The 26,734-nt window shown below is 37.9% G+C and overlaps 1 protein-coding gene across 8 annotated transcripts in view; it reads left to right on the top strand.

Moving 5' to 3' along the window:
- The window catches only part of RAPGEF2 (Rap guanine nucleotide exchange factor 2), a 184,833-nt gene extending 158,914 nt beyond the window's left edge, over window positions 1-25,919 (top strand). For 6 of the 8 annotated variants that reach the window (XM_058025312.1, XM_058025308.1, XM_058025311.1 and 3 more), the window contains 13 exons: window positions 3,606-3,763; window positions 7,668-7,908; window positions 8,162-8,545; window positions 10,093-10,304; window positions 10,385-10,508; window positions 11,116-11,139; window positions 12,157-12,380; window positions 13,209-13,388; window positions 15,216-15,368; window positions 17,405-17,630; window positions 19,222-19,781; window positions 22,373-22,678; window positions 23,824-25,919. In XM_058025312.1, coding sequence (XP_057881295.1) covers window positions 3,606-3,763; window positions 7,668-7,908; window positions 8,162-8,545; window positions 10,093-10,304; window positions 10,385-10,508; window positions 11,116-11,139; window positions 12,157-12,380; window positions 13,209-13,388; window positions 15,216-15,368; window positions 17,405-17,630; window positions 19,222-19,781; window positions 22,373-22,678; window positions 23,824-23,849 — 2,818 coding nt within the window. In that variant the 3' untranslated portion in view covers window positions 23,850-25,919. Of the gene's footprint in view, window positions 1-3,605; window positions 3,764-7,667; window positions 7,909-8,161; window positions 8,546-10,092; window positions 10,305-10,384; window positions 10,509-11,115; window positions 11,140-12,156; window positions 12,381-13,208; window positions 13,389-15,215; window positions 15,369-17,404; window positions 17,631-19,221; window positions 19,782-22,372; window positions 22,679-23,823 lie in introns of those variants that run through there. The other 2 variants (XM_058025309.1, XM_058025314.1) reach the window with 2 other exon arrangements.
- The last annotated feature ends 815 nt before the right edge of the window (window positions 25,920-26,734 follow it).

Genomic DNA, 26,734 nt, shown 5'->3' with positions numbered 1-26,734 from the left:
CTAAATGAAAACTATTCTGAAAATTATATATAGAATTTGAGTAATAGATTTATTAAATTAATATAGGCTATTATACACAAATAATGGCTGTTTGTTGAATTGATGGCAGTACCTTTCCAATAGAGGAGAATCTGTAAATCCTCTGTTTGTGTTGTTTGTCTTTAGCATGTTTTCCTTTATTTAACTGGTCTTGCATGTTTGTTTCTCTGATGAGCTGTGCATAATTAGGTCTTTCTGCATTGGTCACTATGGTTCATACCATTTGCATAAAATTTTCATGTTGATTTTTTTTTTCCTTTATGTTCTTTCATTTTTATACTTTTTCTGTGCAGGGACCTCTTTGGGTAAGATTCAGAAAAACTTGACCTATTTTATTTTCTTCTGCTAGCTCTGCTTTATGTGTTATATATAGCAGTTTGTCTGCAAAGCCTGTTGACATTCAGTTGTTTTTGTCTGCACAGTTTCTGCATAGAGATCTGTAGCTATAGACTTTAGTGTTTGTGCTTTTCTTTCCCCTATTGTGTAAAAGCATCCATCTCATTCTTCCTTTTAATTACTGGCATTGAATATATTAAGGGACTTTACCTAGTTTCACGATTTTGCATGTAAGAAAATCAAGAGGGGTGGAAAAGCTGATTTACTCTTTAGTTAAAGTAGGCATTTAAAGACTTCATGACTCAGCTGGCTTAGGAGGTGAAACTGTTCACTGTTTTTTGAGTTTGAAGACTGCAGAAGGCTCTAGTGCCTTGAGGATGTACTCAGACAAAGCCAATCTTTAAACCAGAATGAGGTCGCTCTTAGAGGAGGCTTGTCTGCTTCATGAGACATTAAATCACTACCAAAGATGAATCAGTTTGAGCAGGAGATGATGCCTTCCTTCAGTCCTGCTGTTTAGTTCAATAAGGTTAAATAACTTCCCAAACTGAGCAAACAGCACCATTTCCTCTGCAGCTACAGGGAAATCTTCTCTTCAGTGTCTGTGAGACATTTCTTGGGTTCCAGGTACAATCTGCACTGGAGCTCTTTGTTTACTTTTCTGACACAGTGATTTTGTGGTCTGTAGGCTCAATTGGTCCAAAAAAGGATTAAACACAATTCCCACCTCCCTCTCTGGTAAAGTTCTGCCTGGTCCATAGAGCAGCATCCCAGACAAAGCAGCAGCCCCTGTCTCTCTCCTCTCTGCAGCCCTGCAGTGGGGTGCACAGGATTTTGTGTTCTGAGGGAAGCAGCATTCAGATAGTTCTGTCATTTCATTGTCCCTTCTACCCTGTTTGTCATTCAACAACAAAGTTATTTCTTAGTTAATCTGCTGTGTCCCTGCATGGCAGATACCTACAGAAAGAAATATAAATGCTGCTTCCTTAAAACCACAGTCTTCTTTCATTGGCATAATAAAAATATTTTACCTAACAGTAGATCTTCATGGGACCTGGATTTTTTTAGTGTTGCTCTTTTTATCTGATATTTCTAGACTTCATTACTTGTTTGCATAGGTTAGAACTCATATTCTAATTTAAGTTTTAAAAATAGAGTAGACTGAGTGTAAAGTAAATTATTTCCAATTTCTTATATGAAGACTTAAACTCAAGCACAATTTTAAACACTTTTTTTGCTTTTAAACCTAACATTTTCAGAGTTGATCCACTTTACTGAAGCTGCCTCAGTCATAACATACACGATAACTATAAGATTATATAAACTGGCAAACTGCAAAAGGAATGCATAATGCGAGTGAAACTACTAATATAAGATTCACACTGTCTTAATTTGATTTGAATTTAGAGAAAATACTGTTGTTTGCAGTATTTATGAAATCTGGTATATAGTAGTATAGAACCACCAGAAAACATTTTGAGGTACTTGGGCTGCAGGGTTTTTTGTTTACTTTCTTTTTTTTTTTTAAATGTGGAGTGGTTCCTGCTTGAAGGACCTGATATTGATTGCTGGCAACTCTTTTGTAGTGAAAGACTTATTTGCTTTTGGTTTAGCAGGAAGGTTCTGTGGGCTGAGTAGGTTATCACTGCTTGTCACAGTATTTTGTGCTTGATGGAAGTACAAAAATATAAATGTTCAGATTCACCTTCACTTCTGATTAAGAGAGAAGCCTTTATCTGTTTCCAGTGGACTTGAGTGTTTCTGTCACTCTCATGGCTTGAGGTTGCAATTCATAAAAGTGTTCTGGTAATACAGAGTTATCTGTTTTTTAGAAGCAAAACAGTGAGAAAACCCAAACATAGCACAGAGAGATACCATGCATTGCCTTCTCAAAAGCAGTTGTGTCCATGTCATTAAAAATGTGTCTTTAGTGCTCAGACACTGTTCTAGCTTTCCAGACTAGTGTGCAATTCATAGCACTTAAAGAAGTGGTACAAGAGTGCTCAGTGTAGAGTTATTCATCAGGAAGCACAAAGGGATATTGCTGCTGTAACAGCTATCAGGGCAATTATCTAGCTTTTATTACTTCTGTTTAGGTTTTCCAAGAGTGGATAGAGACAAAGGCTTAAGTGCCCAACATTAGTGTACAAGTGGTCATTTGTGTTGCATCATTTAATTTACTAGACTGGCTTAGTTGTAATGTTTGCAATGAGGTCTAAATTCTGGTTTATGCTTTATTTAAATGTGTAGATACAGATTTAGATGTGCTTGGCTTTTAGAGAGGCCTTGCCTATACTTGCTACATTTTTAATGCTTTTCACTTTCTATAATGACTGCCATTCAACATTTTACACCCTCTGAGTATTTTATTAAGGGTTTTGTTCTGTATATTTAGAGAAAAGTTCAATGGCTGTCTCCAGCTCTACGTCTTGTGGCTGGTGTTCTGCTTCACGTTATTATGAACTCAAAAGCAATAAGCAAATCGGTGCCTACTATAACATGATGATAGCTCTGTCTCAGATCCATCTAGCACTGCTGATCTCCTGTGGGACCCTGCCTTACAAAATTTAATGGATAAAACACTTCACCTTTATCACAGAATACTTTATTTACAGCTGCCAGGTACTTTGCAGTGGATACTTCTAGCACCCAAGTGTGGATGTTTAGCTTAGCCTTACCTGGTATCATTTCAGTCACACAGAGTGGAGAGAAACTCAGACAAGTGATACAGGGTGGCAAAACCAAATTATCTCAAATTATCCTCTCTCATCCCTCTGTTGAAAGATCTTATATAGCATGGCTACAATATATCACAAATATAGTTGCAAATCCTGTCTCTGATGGAGTAAAAAAATCTATGAAGTCCAGGCTTGAAAACAGCACTGAGGGGCAGCAGTATTAGTCAAAGTTTGGGTGATAGGATGGTGAGGTGTATACCACCTTTTGAATGAACATATTGGCCAAAATAATTTAAAAAATGAGCCTAGCAACTCCTCAGTGCTTAATGGTGAGCATCTTCTGGCAGTGTGAGCGAGCAAATCAAGTCACTCTGAGTGGACTGTTCACAAAGCAAGTCCTGTTTTCTGGAGAAGTTTGACTTCTAAATAGCAATTTCTGTATAAACAATTGAAAGTATAAAAATGCAGCAGTAGAGACATCACTGCCATCCCTCTAACATAGCCAATCTCTGAATGTCTGTAAGTCCTGATTTTATTTCTTTCTGGATGCAGTGACATTGGAATTGGCCAGTCTCAGGATGACAGCATTGTGGGACTGAGACAGTCAAAGCACATTCCTCCTGCTTTACCTGTCAGTGGAACCCTGTCATCCAGTAATCCTGACCTGCTGCAGTCTCATCACCGCATCTTAGACTTTAACACTACTCCAGGTAAGGATCCTTTTCTTATTGTAGTTCCTAACCTTTTAATTTCCTCTCATAGTTCAGTTTTTTGGTTTTTTTTTTTTTTGTTGTGTGTGGATTTGTAGAGTCTGAAGAGGCATGTGAGTTTTTATTAATTGTTTGCTGTCATACAAAAATTTGCCACATATTCATGCGTGAGGATTTATTACATCTGCTACAATATACTTTACCCACATATATTAGATGTCTGTTTTTCACGCATGCTGTATACAGAGTGCTTCTTACTGACTGAATATTCCTGGTCAGTAAAAACCTGTTTTGCTTAGTATTTCATAATTTGCCTTGGTGGATCATTGTTTTCAAGACTGCAATATTTTCAAATGGTATAGCAGATCATTAGCTCATAGTAAAGGGAAAGGATATTGGGCTGGGACACAAAATTTGTATTTATATAATTTGTACTACTTTTGTAAGGGACAGTTTTAAAGTTTCTTGTTAGTCATCCTGCCCTACAGCTGTATGCCAAATTCTTTGAATATAAAATCCCTTTCTGAAATAGATAAAAAACGAACACATTTCGAGAGGATCAAAGCACAGGAGTGAATAAGGGAGAAATAGGGGGAGACTATGAGAAACTTGAGAGCCTTATCTTATAAAAATGGTTTAGCTGGAGCTCCTGGTAGGGCTGAGATTTGGGCTCTTATCTGGCTGCAAGAAGGCTCTTAGTGGGAAACCTTTCCTGAGTAAAGTATCCAAGTCTTTGCTATTAAAATATAGCTTTTGGAGCAGGATACAGTGATGGTAGCTCAGCAGACACTTGGTTATTTTGGCCTAATCTTTAGAGAATTACTCAAAAGTAGAAAATTCAGTGCCCTCCTAAGACTGAGGTGTTTGAAATAATACCTAAGGGATTAGCTAAAGGAATGCTGCTGAAATATCAACCTACACACCAAGTTGATGCAACCATAGTGCTTGAAACTGTGATATTGAACCTTACTTCATGTTAGGTGTTTTAGGGCTAGAGGAGATTGCAAGGAGGTGGTTTGTGCTTTTCCCCCCAGTGCCTAAGATTGATCCTGAGAGACTTGGAAGGTGGACAGGTTTTTTGAATTTTCTCCAGTGACTAGTGTCCAACACCTTGAAGCTATTCTTTATCAGTAAGAGCATGGTTTTTCATCAGGACTTTTACTATAAATGGGAAATGGATGAAAATTCCTTTCTCTAGCTTGCCACTTACCTAGACCAGACAGTTCTAGGTAATTAAAGTGCTCATGCTAACTGCAGCAGGTGGCCAAATTGCAGAGCTATGGGCATTGCTGACTCAAGCAGCTCAGACAAACTTCCATGAGAAGGAAAGCCATTGCAGGCCTAAAGACCTTTCATTTACAGATGGAGTTCAGAGAAGCTTAATAAATGAATAACGTTCAACTGTTTGCATTTTGCATTGAGGGAAGGAGCTCAGTGTGATGTAATGCCATCGCTCCAATGCTTTAACAATTTTTCTGTGTCTTTGTAGAAAATGTATTTCTTCCTCATTAAAAAAAAATGGTTGTTTTTATTTGGGTCGGTTTTGTTTGGGTTTTTTTTTTTGTTAAAATTTGCCTGAATGTCCCCACGCTGAATATTTTGACAGTAATTCTAAGGCAATTTTTCTTTTCCTGAGTGGAAAGGAAGGAAAAGGGGGCTTGAAATGGAAATCATAAACCTTAAGGACTTTAGAGATGGCTGCATTGTATATAGAAATGTTGAATTATATCTCTATATATTTCAAGACTTGAAAAAATTAAAGCCTGCAGTTTTAATTCCTTTTACTACCTTGGTCTAAATTAAAGATGGAAATGGAGGCAGCTTGCAAGAAATTGAATGCACTGGAGGAGAAAGAGAAATGGGTAGAGCAGCTGTCCTTTGAGGCTTTGAGAAATATCCCTCAGGATAAAAAATAAAACAACTTGCTCCTTTTAGAAGAGTAGTCTTTGAGGAGAAAGTGTGAACAGCTTGAAATCTGCAAGGAGTCATTTTAGTTTCCCTTCTGATTGGATCAGGCTGTCTCAAATATACTTTTAAAGGTTTATTTTTAAAAATTCAATAGCACTTTGATTTCTCTTTCCTTGTGCTGCCTTTGCTATTTGATTGGAAGTCAAAATAATAGAGTAATGATGAACTGCCAGTCACTGGTATTTTTTCTTTCCCCTCACAGTCTTTCTAAGGGAATAGATTCCTATCCCACAGCATTGCCTTCTTCAGCCTGCCACTCCAGTTTCCCTTTTTGAAAACCAGTGAAGGGGGGTGATTATGATTCTCTTCAAGTGTTTTATTTAAAAATTAGTGGGCTGAATTACTTGCTACCCTTGCTATAGCTGCAATCATTTCACTTGCCAGCAGACGTCTGTGTGTTCTGTGTAGAGCTTTTCCTCACAGCTCTGATGGGTAGGCAGCCTGAGAAATTGGGTGCTAAAATGCAGGGCAAAGATGGGACTCCTATTTGCTGTCCTCTGCATTTCTTCATATTGATTTCAGTGACCCAGCAGAGCAGGTTATTTTCTTGTTGCACAAAACACTTTATTTCTAGGGACTGTTCAACAATTTCTCACCTTGGTATTGTTTACAGTAGCTTCTCAACTTCACAGCATTTCTTTGGCAAATATTTCTGTAACAGCAAGAGGCAGCAAGATCTGGAGAAGGGTCTGGTTTTTAACATCTCCAAAAGCCTGTGTCTTTGGCATCTGCCTTCCTCCAGATATCAAAAAATGTAGAAAATATTTCAGAAGATATTCTGCTCTGTATCCTTCAACTAATTACTGAAGGAAGATGGGTCAGTGTAGAGTTGGTGATAAAAGGCAAAATTGGCTTGCTGGTTGTGAAATATTTGTGCATTTGACTCAAATGCTTAGGAAGGGCTAAAAGCTGGCCTGTAATGATATCCTTTATGTGTAACTGATGATATAATCAGACAGCATTAGTGTGTTCTAGTATTAGTGCTTCTCAAGCTGCAAAAAACTACTGTGAGTTTCAAAGTTACAGGCTTAGTTGCACAAAATTTGAAAAATAATATATTTAAGCCTAAAAAGCCTTTGTGGCATGTAAATGAACTCATATCAGAGAGATTCATCTTAATGCTTTCCAAATTATTATTTTGGAAACATGCAAGAGCAGTGGGGAGGTGTTCAGTTCTGTTCTTTTGTCACAAGATTTCTGCTGCTGAATAGATCTTTCTGTGGTAACTTGAATACATGTTATGCACATTCAGGTCTTGTCAAAAAATCCTCTAGTTGTACTAAAGTGAATGTTTTCACTTGGCAGGTTTTTTTCCACTATTTTTTCATCACAGTAATTTCAGAAGCCTTCATTTAGATGGCTTCTTGTTATTAATATATTTTCTTGCTTGTATGACTGCTTTAATATAAAAAAATGAATTATTTTTATGAAGAAACATATTAAAGAAAAATGAGTAGATGTCATGCCTCACAAAACTAGAAAAGCTTATTTCTATCAGAGGGAAGAAATTAAATTATTTGAAATACTTGTCAGTTAAAAATACCTGATGTTAATAAACCCAGTGATGGATACCTGTATAATTTCATTTATCTTTTTTTTTTTCCTAATAATAGAGTGATAGCTACCAAAATTCAGTGGATCAATGGGTTTGGATTTCAATATATTCATGCTCATTAGTTTGTCAAACTTTGAAAATATTATAATATTTTGTATTATTTATAGCCTAATTAGCTTCTTTTCCTGGATGTTTATAGAACTAGTTTTTACTGAAGATGTTCTTTATCAGTAAGAGCCTAGCTTTTCATCAGGACTTTTACTGAAGTAAAAACCGATAACACTAATAATTAAACTCAATGTGACTTGATCATTCTTATACCATTGAGTTTTTATTTTTCTTTGCTTACAAATTGCATGACTTGCTTGTAATTTTTTCCAGACTTGCCAGACCAAGTCCTGCGGGTTTTCAAGGCAGACCAGCAAAGTCGCTACATAATGATCAGCAAGGACACCACGGCCAAGGAAGTGGTCGTCCAGGCCATCAGGGAGTTTGCTCTGACTGCAACCCCTGATGCCTATTCACTGTGCGAGGTCTCTGTCACACCTGAGGGTGTCATCAAGCAAAGGAGGCTCCCTGATCAGCTCTCCAAGCTTGCTGACAGGATACAGCTGAGTGGCAGGTAAGATAGAGACTGAGCTAAAGCTGATGATGCCAGTTTATCAAGTCAAAATCTTGTTTAAGAGTATTGCTTAATTATTTCATGTTCTGTTTCTTTGCAACACATTGCTGCTTATGCAGTGTCTCATTAATGCCTAGGCCTGGTGAAGTTAATTTCATTCTCAGATTCCAACTGGATCATTGCTGTAACTCTCAGCACTAATCTGAGTATACTATATCTATATTATATCTTTTTCTGAATTTTATTTTTACAGGTATTACCTGAAGAACAACATGGAAACAGAAACCCTTTGTTCAGATGAAGATGCCCAAGAGTTATTAAGGGAAAGCCAAATTTCCCTACTGCAGCTCAGTACTGTTGAGGTGGCTACCCAACTCTCCATGAGGAACTTCGAGCTCTTCCGTAATATCGAACCCACGGAATACATAGATGACTTGTTTAAACTCAAATCAAAAACAGGTTGCACTAATCTAAAAAGGTTTGAAGAGGTGATAAATCAAGAAACCTTCTGGGTGGCTTCTGAGATTCTGAGAGAAACCAACCAGCTGAAAAGGATGAAGATCATTAAGCATTTCATTAAGATAGCGCTGCACTGCAGAGAATGCAAGAACTTCAACTCGATGTTTGCCATCATTAGGTACTGCCCTCTAAAAATTGTACTTCTAAGTAAAAAGTAAAGTCTTACTTTAGTCTTAAAAAATTACTTAATAGAGTAAACTAGTTTATTCTGCTAACATCAACAGTCTGCTTGGCAGTTTGCTAAGGAGGGCATTTTCCTTAATTTGAAATGTTTGCTGAAATATTGTTTGAAATGCTACTGTTACATAATTACTGCTCAAGATAGTGTGGCAAGGTGTGAACATGGCACTAGAGAAACTAATGCACTTATTTAAGGACAAAGACCAAAAGAAACAACAGGAAAACCACACAATTGTTGCAAATGAATGGGCTAATTTTCCCAAAGCAACTTATTTTTGTCTTACTGCCCAATATCTTAAATTCATCCAGCCATAATATGTTGCATTTTGTTTTCTTTGTATTAGCAGTTTCTTTCATGGAACTCTGAAAATAATCAATGACAGACTGTAATGCCCTAATATAGTCTGTAAATAAAGACCTTTAATAAGAATTTTAAAATCTACTGAAAATCTCAGAAAACCTTTCTTAGTTTTGGAATGAGAAGGGAGGGAGGGAGAAAACTCTTAATGTCTATGTTTATACACTTTCTTTAAAACCCAAACAAAAACAAACAATCCCCCTATATTGTTTCTTATGGAAAAGCTCAAGTAAGTTGAGGTAAACTGACAGTGTTATCACTGTCTTTGACACAAGGTCTTGTCATCATCTTGACATTCAGTCAACAGATTGAATGTGGCACTTTTACTGTGAGTAGGAAAAAAAATGAGTAGGTTTGAATACTATTCAGCAAATGAGGCAAGTTCCAAAGTCAAGAATCCATGCTGATGATCAGTCAGCATCTCTGAGACATCAAAATATTGAGATTTTGTTCAGCCATTTCAGCCAATCTGAAGGAGAAATAAAAGCACCTCTCTGCTAGGAAAAACTTCAGTGAAGGAAAGATTTTAGATATCAGACTTTCCCACCAGGTAGAAATTAACAGCAAGACAGTCAATGTCATTACAGTGGAAAAAGGGGGTTTGCACCAGCTACAGCTTGAGAATAACCTCAGGTATAGAGAGTGTTACAAAATTTCATCCTGAAAGAGCAAAGTCAGAAGGATTATTGCAGAAAGAAGGTGGGTCGGTGTGCTGTCACCACCTCCACATCATCATAGGTGGAAGATGGTTTTTCTGCCAGTTTGTTAATCTGGAAGTAAGTGATCGTCCTGAGGTACTTAGATTATGATAGTCTTAAACTCAGACACTGTTCTTAAGTAACAAATACATCCTCTTTAAGGTTTAATTACTCATCCAAGTGTAACTTTTTTCTGTTTATGGTTGCATCATGAAGATATCTCCAGTTTTTATAGCTTTTATAAAAAAATATCTTCTGTAATATGTGCTGGCAAAAAGAATTATTTAAATTTCTGTTATTTTATTGATACTGCCGTGCTTATGTATTCTGGCTATGTGGTATTTCTACCATAGAAAATTTAAAATTTTCTAGGATTTTTTGTTTCTCTCTCTTGTTCTTCTAACTTCTTTGCACTTCTTTTGTTTCAAGTGGCCTGAATTTGGCACCAGTTGCAAGGCTCCGAACTACTTGGGAAAAGCTTCCAAGCAAGTATGAAAAACTGTTTCAAGATCTACAGGACTTGTTTGATCCATCTAGGAATATGGCAAAATATCGTAACGTCCTTAACAGCCAAAACCTACAGCCCCCGATTATCCCCCTGTTTCCTGTCATCAAAAAAGACCTTACATTCCTTCATGAAGGTAATGGCAGAAGTATATCACCTTTTACTAGCTAAGGAGAAGTAACTTTCCTGCCTGATGACCGATGTTGTTGGTTGTAGGAAATGATTCCAAAGTGGAGGGCCTGGTGAATTTTGAGAAGCTGCGGATGATTGCGAAGGAGATACGCCATGTGGGCCGCATGGCGTCCGTGAACATGGATCCTGCTCTCATGTTTAGAACAAGGTAAGTGTTGTTGTACCAGGCAGAGCTTTCCCCAGCTGGGAAAAGGCTGGGTGGCAGCAAGAGGGACTTTTATGTGCCCCTTCTGTTGGAGCAGTATGAATTTTTTGTGTTAGCAATTGACCAGCCTGATATGGTGGTCTAAAACTGAAGAAACCATTACATTTTGTGGTTACTGATACATTCTAAAATGTTTCTTACTATTCTGTAGTTGATGGTCACATCATAAAAATGAGATTCTATCTGTGGGAGGGAGAGAAACTGTCTTGAAAACATATATATTAGTCCAGTTGAAATATCAATGGGTGTCAGCCTTATAATTTGGATTATTAGTAGAAATGGTAATGTATCTGTATCTACTTGTGTTAGAAAACATGGAGTGAATGTTCTTTGGCTTCATATTTGACAAGCTTATTGCATACTCTTTTTTCTTAATTTGAGCTAGAAGAGTTTGTAATACCTGATTGTATGCCCAAGTCAAGGCTCTTTTTAATGTTTGTGGGCTTCCAGAACTGCTTGTCCTGAGGTCTGGTCTTTTCTTTCTGAGCTTGTGATCTTTCTCTGTCTCTTCTTAAACCCATGCTTTATTCTTCCTGGCTCTCACTTGCAGGAAGAAGAAATGGAGGAGTTTGGGGTAAGTGGTTGGAGACAACACACACCAACATTCATGCTTTCTTTACCATTTGCATTTTTTCCTACTTGCTATCTTTAATTTTCTGGTGCTTTGACATTTTTTTCTTTTGTAACCCTTTTTTACTGACAATACATTTGATTTGAGATTAAAACATAGAGGCTGTAAATTATTTTTAAGTGTAATAGGTAGAAGTGGAGTGTTCTTTCCCATCTCTAGTTTAAATTGCTGAAGGAAGAGACTTTTGGTCAAAATGAAATTACAAAATGACAAGGTTGCAACAGCTGAAAATAGCTGTTAATTTCCTTATACCTATTAAACAATTATCACAATCAAATTCAAAAGTTAAAACTCACAGTATCTGCTTCACTCACTTTCATATTACAATTAGCCATCATTTTTACCTTAATAATTCAGGTTCAATGCATAGTGCTCATGTAGATATACATACATTGAAATGTGCATGACATTTATTTCATCATGAACTAGCCGATCATTTGATTTCAGAAAATTCTCTTCAGTCTTGCAAGCTACCCAAAAGTTCCATTCTGTAAAACTGAGCTGTACATTTTGTATACAGTCTGATTTAAATCACAGAGGGCTTTCAAAATGCCTCCTTTTCATGTATTTGAATTTAAACCTCACCTATAGTCTTCTGTCAGCACTGCCTTACTGCATGAGCTTTTCCTAATGCTCCAGTCCTCTCAGTAGATGGCTTTTGTGAGAGAGCTACCTTGAATGCTTTTCTGGATGTGTGAAGTGTTATTGCCTAGCTGGAGCAAAATAGGTTAAAATATCTGTGCCATTAAAATAGTGCCTGTAACCAAGTAAAAAGATTTCCTGGCCCTCATCTTTCTGTCTGTTACAGCTGTTTGACTTACTGGAATGAGGCATGTGAGCTTTGACGTAGACTGACATTCATGCAATCTCTTGCACGTTTCACGTTTGTCGGGCGATGCCATGTTGGACTAAGTCACACCTTTGCTCTCTTTCTTCCCCCCTCTGCCCCCCTCACTGCAGGTCTCTCAGCCAGGGCAGTGCCAACGCAGCTGTGCTGGATGTTGCACAAGCAGGGGGGCATAAAAAGCGGGTCCGTCGCAGCTCCTTTCTTAATGCTAAAAAGCTCTATGAGGATGCTCAGATGGCACGGAAAGTGAAGCAGTATCTCTCAAACTTGGATCTGGAAATGGATGAAGAGAGCCTTCAGACACTCTCTCTGCAGTGTGAGCCAGCCACAAACACATGTGAGCATTGTCATTTGTTGGGGATTTCAAGAAAGCTGTTCAATATAACTCTTTTTCTAGTTCAGTGAATCAATTGGGAACAGTAACTAGACAATAAAGTTGAAAATTATTTATCTAGTCATTTTCAAGTGCTGAACATCTATGAATCCTAAAGAAATAATCTTGTGGATTATCAGGATAGAGACATAGTATATATACAGGTGATAAGGCTTTAAGATGATGTCACAATGAAGTGCACAATGGCTTTTTAGATTTGTATGTACAGACAGTACAGAGGAGTCAAAAGTTCTTCTGTATTTCTGATATACTGAGGCTATTAGTGTGAATAACGATATGGTTATTCTGAGGGAGTAGGGGATTTTCTTATGTCCAGGTGTTTCAGAGATACCTGGGGCAGCAGAGGGGAAACTTATCCTGGATATCCATTTCGTTTTGATTTTAAGAAATATTATATGTTGTGCCCTTCCTGTCCTGCAGGGTAGCAAAAAATAAAGTAGTTACATGTCTGCTCTGAATCAGTTGTAGTCCTTACAATAGCCCAGTATAACTTCTGTTCATGTTTTTTGTAACAGTGGTCATTTATCAGAGCTTTATTTTGAGAAAGAAAACATTCATTGATAATTGATAATGCACATCTTTTAAATGGAGTTATATATCCCTCTCTTTTCCTCTTCATCTTTTCTGTCTAAAGATGATATGCTGTATTAATTGGACAAGTATTTCAGCATCTTTTAATTTTTAATCAGAGGGCTTTGCACAGCTCAGGCTAAAACACCACTGTGTCCTTGGCTAGCAGTCATTCAGAGTTTTGTCCCCTTTCTTGCCAAGTGCCGAAGAACGCGGGAGACAAGCGGTCTGGGAAATCTGAAACGTCACCAGTGGCTCCCCGGGCAGGCATCCAGCAGAAGGTGCAGCAGCAGCACAAAGTAAACCAAGCCCTGCAGGTCCCAGCCGTGTCTCTCTACCCCTCTCGCAAGAAGGTGCCAGTCAAAGACCTGCCACCATTTGGTAGGTAGAACAAGGGAGAACTTGGTTTAATTTTCTGAAGTTTGTTTGCCTATGTAGGGAAGACATTTTTAATCAAATAAGGTTCAGGCTTCCATTTCTGGTAACGTGATATGCAGGTTATATCTGTTCGTGCAGTGTCTGGGCATAGTTCTCTAGAAATGGAAAGGAAGAAATCTTGGGAAAGCATCCTGTCAATTTAATCAGTGTAAGTAATTACCTATTACTAGCAACTAGGAAGAATACATATTTCTTACTCTTTGCTTTTGGATCTTGCTTTAACTTTTCTAGAGGAAGTAGGGACCTGGACTTCTTGAGATGCCTCAGAAGTTTTGGTGTCTCTTCACAAGTTAGATTTTTAAGGTGCAATTGAGACCTGCTCGAACTGGCAGTCCTGTTGGAAATGTGGGTCTGAACTTTCACATTGACATTTGTCCCTTTGACTTCTACTCCCTTCTGCTTTTTTATTGTTGTTCTGCAGTTGTTGCTGCCTCCATATTCTACAGAAAGGCATCAGACTGTAGGAACTTCTTCTGATTTCCAAATCTGTGTCCAAACGTGTACGAAACATATATGCACTATTAATGAACTCTTTAAATCACAAGTATGGTAATACTGTTACCATAATCCCTAGGAAATATATGTAGCATAATTGCCCTTCCTTTTTCATGATGATTATTGCACAAGAACTTAATTGTGATTTCACTTTTTATTGGTTTTCCTCTGCTTAGGAAAACCTATGCACTGCTTAGGCTGCAAGAAAGCATCAGAAGCAGCAAAATGAGCAAGAAACAATTCAATATTCATCTAGATCTTGTTGATTTTACCATTAAATTTTAATCTTGAAAGGACTTTGAAGCTTCATAGACTGCAATTTTTTGCTCATAGTGGCAAAGTTTCTGAAAACTGACTAGGTTAGGATGATCAGGCAGCTGTGAATTATTGATAGCAGGATTGTGATCCAACAGATCAAAGATAAAAGTCCATGAATGCTTGGAAATAACCTATACCACAAACATTGGCAAAACTGTCAGAGAAACTTATGAGGCTGTCCCAGGGTGGATCTTTGAGGGGAGGGGAAGAGAAAGATGAGTAAATGTGGTCTGGGAAAAGCTATTCCTGATGTCCTAGATCTTTACATCATACATCATCTTCAGGATGTTTTTACTCTGTAGTTTCCCAAAATAAGCTGCTGCAGAGAGAGTTCTCAAAAATGAGAGAGAAAGGCAGCTGCAGGATGGCCTTGTTTCATAAGCCTAATCCTTATTAGTTTTCTTTCCTGCTTCCTTTGACCTCCTAGGCTACTCTGAATAGAAAAGAAACAGGAGAGCAGTTTGAATTCTTACTATATAAATCTTCACTAACCAGTGAGATGGGTGGGTGTCTGTATTTAAGCTAATTTTACTTCAAGTTTCTCAGTAACCATTCCTATGCATATCCTCAATTATATGTTGAAGCAGTATTCTGCAACATCAAATCTTCATGTTTTCTGTGGCAAAGTATTTATCTTAAAGAGTGGCCAGAATGAAAGATCATCTGTGCTAATATGCAGAAATAAAGCACTATATTTTAAACAGGAATATGTTTTAACATTTTGCTTCCTTTAAGCTGGTGTCAGGAACTCAGAAATATACAGGAAAAATATGTAGCTTTTCCTTCCTGTGGGGTGTCTGCTCTGTAAATGCATTGTGAAATATAACTTATTATATAATTATATAATATATAATGAATATATAATAATATATAATATATAATATATAATTATATAACATACATAAATATGTATTTATACTGGACTTAACATCTGCCTACTTTAATTCTTACCTAAAGGCATTAACTCCCCACAAGCTTTAAAGAAAATCCTTTCATTATCAGAAGAAGGAAGTTTGGATCGTCACAAGAAACAATCTGAAGACGCTGTCTCAAGTGCATCTTCGCAGCTCTCTTCTCCTCCTACTTCACCACAGAGCTCTCCAAGGAAAGGTAGTAGATGTTCCATATTTCTTATCCTGTTTCTTGAAGCTCATGGACTTTGGAAGCTTCTGAGAGAGAATTTGGACATTAAATTCTGCTGCTCCTATTTTTGTCACATACGGTCAGCAAGAGGGCAGAAAATGTAGTGCAGAGTGGGATGTGTGAAAGGTACCTGTGAACCTGATTTCAAGGGTACCTGAAAGCCCTCTGGTGAGCAAAAGCCAGAATAGATAACCTGGTATGATACAGGGATTTGATGCTGCAGGTCACTCTGACTGCAGCTGCTTCTGACAAAAAAATATTCCAGTGATGAGTGTTTCCTGCCTTCAGTGGAGGGATGTGCAGGTTGAAACTTAAAATCTTTGTACAGCACTGACCACACTGGTCTATCAGAGGAATTATTTGCTCTGTCATGCATCTGAATGGGATGTGACCTACATATGATAGAAAGGCTTAAGGTATTTGGAATTCAAATCAGAATATTTAATATTGTAATTTATATTTTATACTACAAAATATTTTAATAGCAGCCTGATTATTTAAACCATGTGGATGAATTTTTGAGTAATGATATTATACATTGGAGCTTTCGTGACCAAGATCTTTTAAAGTAATTTCACAGAGTTATTTTTTAAAGTGAATTTAGGACTTTAAAAGAGATTAAAAAAAAAAAAACAAAACTATTTTCTTGTTGTTTTCGTGGTAGTTGTAGTTCTGGCTAAGAATTGACAAAATACAGGAGGCATTGTCCTGTAATTTAAGTGTACTTCCACTCTTTGGAAATATTGTAGGCTAGAGGTATTGCATGTAACTTCTAAGTTGTTCTCTCTTCAGGATAGCATAAAAGTTTAGTTTACAGCTACATAATAGAGCATTATGGTCAAATATACATTGGGACTGAAGTGACTTCTATTGAAGTGTTATTTACTAAGGTCAGATGGAGGAGGATAATATGTAGAGGATATGTCATCTTGAGTCCTTGTAAGCTGTCATCATTATTTCTCCCAAATACTACATTAGCAAAGAGTGAACTTTTATAAATATGGTCAGGTCTATGCATTTTTTGAAAAAGGAATTGGAATTCTGTACTTGACTCACAGTGTGAACAGCACTTTATTTCTTCAAAAAGCAAATCATAAACATGATTTAAAAACACATCCTTGGTTTGATGGTTACATGAAGCTAATGATATGTTCTTTCAGATAAAAATGACAGCATTAATTCCCTGCATTAGTTCTCAGCAAGTGAATTGGGGTAGATCAGTTGAAGTAATTCTGCCACTTAGGATTAGAGTGAAAGCAAAATATGAAAACTGTGGTGACTTGTGGATGTGTTTAATGATCTTTAACTTAGCTGGCAAGAACATTCAGCACAATTTGTTTAATACTGAAAGAAAGGCTGAATTTGCTGAATTTGCTTCTATGATGGGATTTGCAGATTTTGTCTCGGTCAGGCTATGTCAGTACTACCTACCTCCAAATTTCACCATAATTCCAGCAGTATGGAATTTGGAATTAATTAGCGAGTCAAGTATCACAAAAAAACCTTGAAAACCTGCCCCTCTCTCAGCTAATATAGGTAATAAGCAGTCAGCCCAGACATCTGGTCTTCATGTATCTGTTTATCGCTGTAGTGTAGCTTTGCAGAATAAAAAGACTGTATGGGAGAGTCTCTGGGATTACTTTAAGCAGTAATCTCAACCAGAGATCTTTTCTTTCCAGTCTTGGAGACAGTGTCTATGCACAGTCAGATTTTGAGATTTTTGAAGTAATATTTCATAATGTGAGGAGATGATGATGAATTTGAAAAGAATTTAGAAGAGGAGAGCAGTTGGTTTGTAAATGAGTAGTACATGTTCCCGCAATCCTGTGTCTGATTAAGATACCAAAGACAGTGTCAGTTTTGCTCTTTATCTTTTGCAGTGCTGTGTAAGTGTAATGGTATCTTTGTTTTAGTGCCAGTTTTTTTGGCATTATTGCCAGTGGCCTGACAAGAACCGAGCAGGCATCTTGGAGAGTCTGATTAACACCATGTTCCCTTTGCAGGCTACACTTTGGCTCCAAGCAGCACTGTGGATAACTTCTCCGATTCTGGTCACAGTGAAATTTCTTCCAGATCTAGTATTGTCAGCAATTCCTCTTTTGACTCTATGCCAGTCCCCCTGCATGATGAGAGGAGACAGAGGCATTCTGTCAGCATTGTGGAGACAAATCTTGGTGTGGGAAGGATTGATAGAAGAATCATGATTGAACCAGATCAATACAGCTTAGGGTAAGAATTTTATTTGTGCTTACTTACATTATACTTTCATATAGTGTGTATGTGGAGTGTATATTTGTCCATATAAGTTTCCCTGTATCTCTCAAATATTTTTTCTCCTCTGCTCTTAAAAAATCACTACTTCAGTGCTCCATTTTGTGATAATGCTCCATTGCTGCCAAGAAAAGGTTTTGTACTCCTGAGTGAGTGATGAGGTCTAAGCAGCAAGACTTCACCTCAGTAGATGTTACCATTTGAGCATTTCAGTGGTGCTGTAGATTATCCACTTTGTGGCAGGATAGTATCCTAGCCTGCTTTCTCCATGAGAAATTAACTGAATTAGATGAGATATTCAAACAATTATTCAGAGATAAACTGAGAACAGAAATAGCTAGCAATTTTCCAGTCTGCTTCATGGAAAAGTGCATATCTGTCTAACTCCAAAATATTTTACTCCAAATATCTCTTCTTGTCAACAATAATTGGAAGCTAAAATTCACATTACGCTGCTGGTTTTCTAGTAATTTTCTAGGTAATTAACTTCTGTAATGGTGGGGAAGCTAGTGCTGTGTGGAGTTCTCTAAATCTCTAGCAGTGAGCCTTGGTGTGAAAATAATTGGAGCTCTGGCTTCTGTTTAGTCTCCATTTACTTTTTTTTTTTTTTTTTGGAACTGTTATTTGGATGCTTCAGTCCTCTGAATGGTTTCTGGGGTTTTAATCCTGCAGGGTCTTTGAATGGCAAACCTGTTCCAAAACTGCTGTAGTTCAGCTTTGGGAATCTCAGGCTATGCAAATTCTTTATTCAGATGTCTTAAATTTTTGGAATAAGAGGGTTCTAGTCTGCATAGGAAGGTGCCCTGGAAGAGCAAGTCCCAGGAGCCTGGATATCTGCTAAGCAAAAGTGACACTTTGTTGGTTTTATCTGCTGCTGTGTAAGGGATCATGTCAGGCTCACTTAATCACTGAAAGGCTACAGAAAACATACCTGCTCTATGAACTAGCATGTGTTTCCAAAAATAAGATTGAAATACATTTCCATTTGCAGAAAATGTTGAAAAGTTTGCTCTTACAGTTTCCTAAGCAGAAAAAAAAAAATCTGAAATCTCACTCTGAATACCAGCCAGCTGCTGCTAAATTCTGTTTCTAGCTTTTGAACCATTTGCTCAGGATGACTAGAAAAGCAGTAGAACAACTCTGTTTCTCTGTATGTGTGTCTGTGTGGTTTGCCTGTCTTAAAGGGCTGTTGTGAAGTTAAGATTTTACCTTTTGAAATTACACCGCTGAAGTGTAAGGCTTCAGCAAGTTATCTGTCCAATTTTGTTTGTTTGCATTTGTTTTTGCTTTATTGAAAGAAAAGTGTTATATCCTCAAAACTGAATTAGCCATTCATGCAAACAATAAGTACTGTCAAGTGCATCAAAATCTTCCATCATAGAATCATAGAATGTCTTGGGTGGAAAGGGGCCTTTAAAATGTCATGAAGGTCGCCTAGTCCAACCCCACACCGTGTTTTGTTTTTCTTTGTTTGTTTCTTTGTGCGTCCTGTTCATGATTCCCAATTCCAACACTGGATTTTTTGTCCCCTTCATCAATGTGTATCCAGCTCATACGCACCGCTGTCAGAGACCAGAGGCCTGTATGCTGGAGCAACTGTACTTTCTTCTCCTAGTACAGAAGAGCTGTCACAGGACCAGGGGGACAGAGCTTCGCTCGACGCAGCTGACAGCGGCCGTGGGAGCTGGACTTCCTGCTCGAGTGGCTCCCATGACAACATCCAGACAATCCAGCACCAGAGGAGCTGGGAGACGCTGCCTTTCGGACACGCTCATTTTGATAGTTCAGGCGATGGGGCGGGACTGTGGGCCTCAGGCGGCCACATGGACCAGCTGATGTTCCCTGACCATGGCACAAAGTATGGCAGGCAAAGTCAAGGTAGGGAGGGCCTTGATCAAGCACAGTCCAGAGCGAGCTGGGCATCTTCCACAGGATACTGGGGAGAGGACTCCGAGGGTGACACAGGTACCATAAAGCGGAGGGGTGGGAAGGATGTTTCGATTGAAGCTGAAACCAGTAGCATAACATCTGTACCAGCAGAGGAGACAAAGCCAGCTCCTGTCCCTGCCCACGCAGCAGCAGCATCAAGTAGTACCAAGGGGCTTGTTGGTAAGTTAAGTTTCATTTGCCATGAAGTATTTTAATTCATTTGCTTAAGTTTTCTCATATTGTTCTGCATTTCTTTTGTCTGTTTTTATTTTCTTTTTTTCAGTTTTTAAAGCAAAACTGAACATTTTCTAGTCTCTCTTAATTTTTTCCCTTTAACTAAGCATTTATTGCTAGGGAAAAGAAAATATCATTTATTGTTGATTCTCAGTTCTGGCAGTGCCTTTGTGTTTCAGGAGAGCCTGCCATACATCAAAAAACTAGCTCAACTGCTGGGCAGTATTCTGAAAGGTTGATGTATTTAGATGTCAGTACCAAAATTTGAATTTCTCATCACAGTAAGGCTCCATAAGGCTATATTTAGAAGTCTTAGTAAATGTGGCCTGATTTAAGTGTTTTACTTTATACCTTTGCATGACTTGTCTGATAATTGTGAATATTCCTTACTTCTGAAATGGGATCCCTTTGTGCTTAAATACCAACCGAAATGTTTCTTTATACTGCTGAAACTGAAGAGGTTTCAAAGAAGTTAGAGCTGAAATACTTTTCTCTGCATTTAATAATGTAAAGATCAGATAATGTTTAAATTAGTATGAAGGTGTCTTCGGCAGAGCTTAACATTTTTATCATATTGTTCCTTCTATGCATCCTAATCTGTGGGCCATCCAATACCTCTGAATTTTTGCCTCTTTTCTTGCTTTCATTCCCCCTCGCTTTGCCTTTTGTCAGGTTAGCATGAAGAACTATCTAAAAGCCATTTTTTGCTGACACAGCTGAATGTCTGCCAGATTGAGGTCATGCTGAGACCACTGTGATAAACAGCTTTTCCATTTTCTGCCTGAGTATATTGCTTAGCAGTGGCCTTTTGCCTCAAAGCTTGGGTGCAGGTTTAAATCTCTGGGGTATCAAGAGGAAGAAGGTGAATGGATTCATGCCAATCTCAAATTTTGCTCTTTGATACCCTTGGTTTCCTCCAGAATGTGTAACAGGTGTGCTTCCAAACTTGCCTCTCAAGGCAATGCTTGCCAATGCATTTTTATAGACTTGAAAGAACATTAAAGACACCTGCAAATCCAAACCAACACAATTCCATGCCCTTCACTACTATTAACTAACTGTCCTGCAAATGTAACTCTGTGTATCACTGTCCCAGAGAACCCACTGGTGTGCATAGTTCTTTTGTACTTAATTGATGTCTTGCAGTATTTCAATAGAATTTTTCTACAATAGAGTTTTTCTATAGAACTTCTTATTTTCAGAAATCTTTGAATAAAGTTTCTCAGAAACATCTTCATGCTGGTTTGCTCAGTTAAACAGTCTATTTCTTTGTCCAAGAAATAGACTTGAAAATGTTGGTTTTGAAAATGTCTACTGGAAAATGTTTGGTTTTGTCGTAATACCAAGGATTTATTTTTAGTCTATAAAAATTTGCATCCAAGTAGCACCAGTCCATTTTAAGCTTGTACTGCCCTTTCAGTCAAATCATCCTGCCTGATGCAGGGTGGTGTTGTCATCAGCGCTTATGCAAGAATATACAGTGTTTGACAAGATGTGCAAAGTAAATTGGCTGTGTCAGTGGTTTTCCCTGCTGCATTTGTAAGGTTTGTCATTGAAGTGGTCATATATTAAAAGGCTGGGCCCACAATAAGTGTTCAGTATCAAAGTCCCAGCTGACTTCTCTAAGTACTTAACTCTGAAACAGAGACTTTTGCCTATCTGCTGTGTGTCCCAGCAGATGCTTACGATTCTTGACTGATATTTTTTCCTTTAAAGTTCTCTCTGAGAGGGCTTCTCAGTATGCCCTGAGTTAAGCCTTGTTCAGGTAAACAGTTACATCTCAGTGAGATCCACAGGCTAGGTGGTGGTCTTTCCATCTCCTAGATAAAATCATACTCAGCCATTGTTCTTATGGGAATGCTTTCAATTTTGATTTTGCAGAGAATACAACCATAGGGACTGCAGGCAGCAGTGCATGCAAATAGTACAGTGATGAAGCCCACTTCTCTTCCTGACCTCTTGGAGTTGTAGCTTATGCCTCATTAAGTAGTAAGATTTGTAGGAAGAAAATAATGTATCAGATGTATTTCTTGTTTCCCCTCCAAGATGCTAAAAACAAAGGAGATAAGGTCTTGGATGCAAGTTTTTATAGACTAAAAATTTCATCCATCTCCAGAATTAAGGTAATCATGCACATGGAGAAATGCCAAAATTCCTGATGTTTATTATTTCTGTGGACTCCTAAGTTTTCCATGTTGCTTTGATCATTGTACATTTTATTGTATATAATTGGTGGAACAGCTTCAGTTGGGAAGTTTGAACAAATTCCCTGTGAAATTTGATGATTTTTTGTTAGACTAATGCTTCACTGCTGGAAGAATAGCTATATCCTGTGTATGTTGTATGTTCTGTATTTTCTTGACTGATTTATTTTTCACAAGTCTTTGTCTAGCATATGATAGTTAACCTTTGTCATTCAGAGTTTCTGTTCCTGGGCCGTTGAGTTGATTGATATTTATTTAGCTTTTACCTGTCTGTTTTCCTTTGAGCATGTTCCTCATGCTGTCTCTAACAATCACCTGTTGTTTTTCCTGCAGCAAGAAAAGAGGGTCGATACCGGGAACCACCTCCAACTCCTCCCGGTTATGTAGGAATACCTATTGCTGAGTTTGCAGAAGGTGGCTCCCATCCAACCAGGAAGCCTCCAGACTACAATGTGGCCCTTCAGAGGTCTAGAATGGTGGCACGGACATGTGAGACTCATGGGACAGCAACTCCACAGCAGCAGCCGCACGGCCACTCAACTGGCAGGGCCGTGAACAAACCTCAGTGGCATAAACCAAATGAGTCAGACCCACGTCTTGCTCACTATCCATCTCAAGGGTTTTCCACAGAGGAAGATGGTAAATTTCTGCTTGTTAGATTTTGAGTGTGCTGCATGCAAAAAGGGTCAGTGCTTTCACAGACACAAAGCAAATTACACAAATCTTGCTGTAATTTGAACTTTAGTTCATTTCAAAACTTGCTATTTGTTAACTTTTTTGGAAGGGAAGGAATTCAGTTCATCCTAAATGCGATTTAAAATTTGGAACATAGGTCCACTTGAATCTTGAACAACCAAGCAGTTGGCTTCTCTGGAGGTGCCTATGTTCACCTTGTACAGCCCTGCCTGCCATGATTTTCCACATTAAGCATGTATTTAACGATCAGAAAAGTATCCTGGTCTACAGAATACTTGACCATCCACCCCACAGAGCACTGTTGCTCAGGTTTGTTTGGATAGTTGCTCACATTCTACCTGAAGCTCTTTACACTGTGAGCACTGAGTGTGCCACTCCGTTTCACATGATGAGCCCACTGCTGCCTCGCTACCTTGCTGCTCCTACAAATGTGTCTGCATTTTTATGCTTTAGCTCAACTGTGATGTTTTTCCATGGAGAGCTAGTGTAGCGGGATTGCAGCTTTAGATCCTCAAAATTTAGGCAGGGTGGTGCCAATATCACTCACGTGAATGCTTTGTTTTGCTTAATGATAGACTAACATTCCCTTTCTCCCTCTAACTGCTTAGTTACTAAGGTTTTTAGGTGCAGGATGAACTTTGCAGTTGAACATGATGGGAAAAAAATGAAGTCTACCTTAACTGAATTGCCACAAACTTTGAGAGTTACCATGACAGAGAATGTTAATTGTTTCTACTAATGATGACTAAATTGAAGATGTAATTAGGGGAAAATGTCAGATGCCTTTCTGAAGCTGTTAGATATCTAGGAGTATCTGTTGTGCTCCTCAGGATGAATAACTGCATCTAGCTTAGTTTAAGCATGTCCTTTTTTCTTCAAGATCAAAATTCCAAAGGAATACGTCTCATGAGACCTGAAATGTACTGAAATTTAGATTGTTTTAAAGTATATATACCTACACAATGAAATTGAGAACACATGAGCACCATACACACAGTTGTTCTTGCATGCACAGCTTGTTTCATTCAGTAGCAGTCTTGTTCTTTATAAACTAAACTCTATTTTCCCTTATTTTCTTATGTTTGCAGAAGATGAACAAGTCTCTGCTGTCTAAGACTTGGCCTTTTCTGGATCCAGAGTGAGCCACCTTAAAGGAGAGCACAAGAAGACATCCCTAGAATAGGAGCCTTGGAACTATGATTAAAGGATGGTGGACCTATTTGCCTCCTTCCCTGCCTTAAAGCAGCATGGGGCTTCTTCCTCTGCCCCTCCCCCTTCTGTCCCTCTCCCCTTGCATGTGAAATACTGTGAAGAAATCGCCCTGGCACTTTTCAAACTGTGTTGCTTGAAATGCACAGTGCAGCAATCTCCAAGCTACCACTGTCGCTGTCTGCCACATCACACAGTATCATTCCAAACTCCAAGATCATCACATCAGGATGATTAACTCTGGCTGCACTTCCCAATGCCTGGAAGGGTTTTTTGAAATCTTCCTTTTAGATTTTAATCACAATCCTAGCACTTAGTCTCATTGGGATAATGAGATAAGTTAGTTGTCAAATTACATTTGGCCTTTAACCTACAAAGAGAAAATTGCTTTGAGATCCTTCAAGGAGGCAGTGCTTATTTGCTTGTTTACAATGCCTTTGTTACAATTTTGTATGTTTGTGTTTGGGAGATCAAATAGTGCATCTGAATAATAATTACAGTATTATTTCACACCTGTAAGTAGGGTTGCCAGCCTGAGCTCCTGGAAGAATATTGCTATCATGTGGCTGAGCAGGGCAGAAGGGAAGGCAGAGGTTGCAGGATGCAGCCTTTCCTTGACTACCTGGCTTTGCTCTTAATGTGCCCCACCCTGGAATCTTCACGAGTTTGTAAATGTTAGTGTTAACAGCATCCTCATCTGGGTCTGGTGTAAATGCAGAAACACAGCTGGTCAGTGATCAAGAGGACACAGTATGTCTCATACCTGTGCTTTGTGGAATACAGGATGGCATGCTGAAAAAAAAGTGTCCCATTGTAATAAGACAGATGGCAACCCCACTGTTAAGTTATATGCTTTTTATTTTTAAACTATATAGTAGTTATATTAAAATAAAATTAACTGGATAACACTGCAGTGAAGGCAAGTTGGGATGGCACAGCTTGTGTCAGCTGTTAACACTGATCTAATAACCTCCATCTATTGACTTTTACGTTAGGGGATAATTGAGCCTTTAAGTAAAAAAAAATAAAGATAACACAGTTAGATTTGCCAGCCTTTGCAATGCAGAAATAGTCACAACTGTTAATGGCTTCATGGAACACTGCATGTGTAGAGAAGGCCAATGTGTAGCAACCACCTGCTCACAGCTGCTATTAACCCTATAATGACTGAAATGACCCTCCCCTCTATTTTTGTGTTGTTTTTGCACAGACTCCGGAGAAGTGAAGGCTGCCAATCCGAGTAGTACTCAAATGTGAGGAACTGCTGGTCTTGGATATTTTTTTTTTCCATTGAACTCAGCTGATCATATTGATCAGTAGATAAACGTAAATAGCTTCAACTTTTAAAGATCAAATTGCAGTGTTTTTTCACTGTATCAAACAAATGTCAGTGCTTTATTTAATTCTCTCTCCAGTAATCATAGCTTTTGTCTATTTGCTTATATATAACATTGTCAATTATGCATTTGTAATTTTACATGTAATATGCATTATTTGCCAGTTTTATTCTCAAGGCTATGGACCTCATGTGCATATAGAAATACAAAATCCTAGCTCTATCACAAGTTGCACAAATGTTATATAAGCATTAAGTAATTGTAGACCATAGGACTGCTAATCTCAGTTCGCTCTGTGATGTCAAGTGCAGAATGTACAATTAACTGGTGATTTCCTCATACTTTTGATACTACTTGTACCTGTATGTCTTTTAGAAAGACATTGGTGGAGTCTGTATCCTTTTGTATTTTTAATACAATAATTGTACATATTGGTTATATTTTTGTTGAAAATGGTAGAAATGTACTATGTTTATGCTTCTACATCCAGTTTGTATGAAGCTGGAAAATAAATAAATATAACATTAATGAAGTCCATATTGATTCTTATGCATTTTACATGTTCCACATACTTGAACAAATTTATGAAAAAATTTTACTTCTCTGTGTATTAATATTAAAGGGAAATTGCCAAGTGATGTGGGCAAACCACTGGTGTGGAGTTTTTCTTGATATACAGTTGTGCTGCTGATAATTTTGGAAACTTTGGTGTGTGTACTGCTGAATGAGAATGACTGATACTGTGAGCATCCCTAGCAGAAACATTTGAGATGCCAAAAAACTATGGACTTAGGTGTATGTGGAATGTAAACAGTTTTAAAGGTAAGATTGTGTTGATTTTATATTCTGAGTAGTGTAAAAGTATCTGTTTTAACATTTGGGTAGGGAGAAATATGCAAGGGGCTCCATTTGAGTTTTTACTGAATAAGGTATGTCAAAAAATAAATATCACCCAATAGCATCCCCAGTATTAAAAGCTGGTGTTAATTCAATATTAAATCTGTAGATTTTATTTTTTTCCCAGAGGCTAGATTCTTTATTTCCAATGGTATGCATTGCAGAAGACTGGTTTAAAATGGTACTGCTAAAGCCATACACAGCCGTATCCCATCGAGCTTTGAAATGCCTGGCAGGTGGCGTTTCCAAGTCTAAAATTAGTTCAATGCAAAGAGAAGCAATAAAATGCTGTTTAGAAATAAGTCTTCCTGACATAGCTCTAGAAATGATCCACACTTGGAATCATAAGAACGCTAAAAATCACTGAAAATATAGGACTTGTAAACATTGTGTTTTTATTACTGTAATCTCTAGCACTATAAGGAAAGAAATTATGGATATTTAGATTTGTGTGGTGTAGTGGAACTACTCTTTGTGAATCTGTGGCTAATACTTGTTGAGTACATTTACAAAAGCTAAAGATTAAAATTTATTTTTATATTTTACATTAGTAGAA

This window comes from Melospiza georgiana, chromosome 5 (genome assembly GCF_028018845.1).
Source record: "Melospiza georgiana isolate bMelGeo1 chromosome 5, bMelGeo1.pri, whole genome shotgun sequence".
Taxonomy (NCBI): domain Eukaryota; kingdom Metazoa; phylum Chordata; class Aves; order Passeriformes; family Passerellidae; genus Melospiza; species Melospiza georgiana.
Note: the sequence above shows the minus strand (reverse complement) of the source record. Positions and strands in the feature narration are given on the sequence as shown.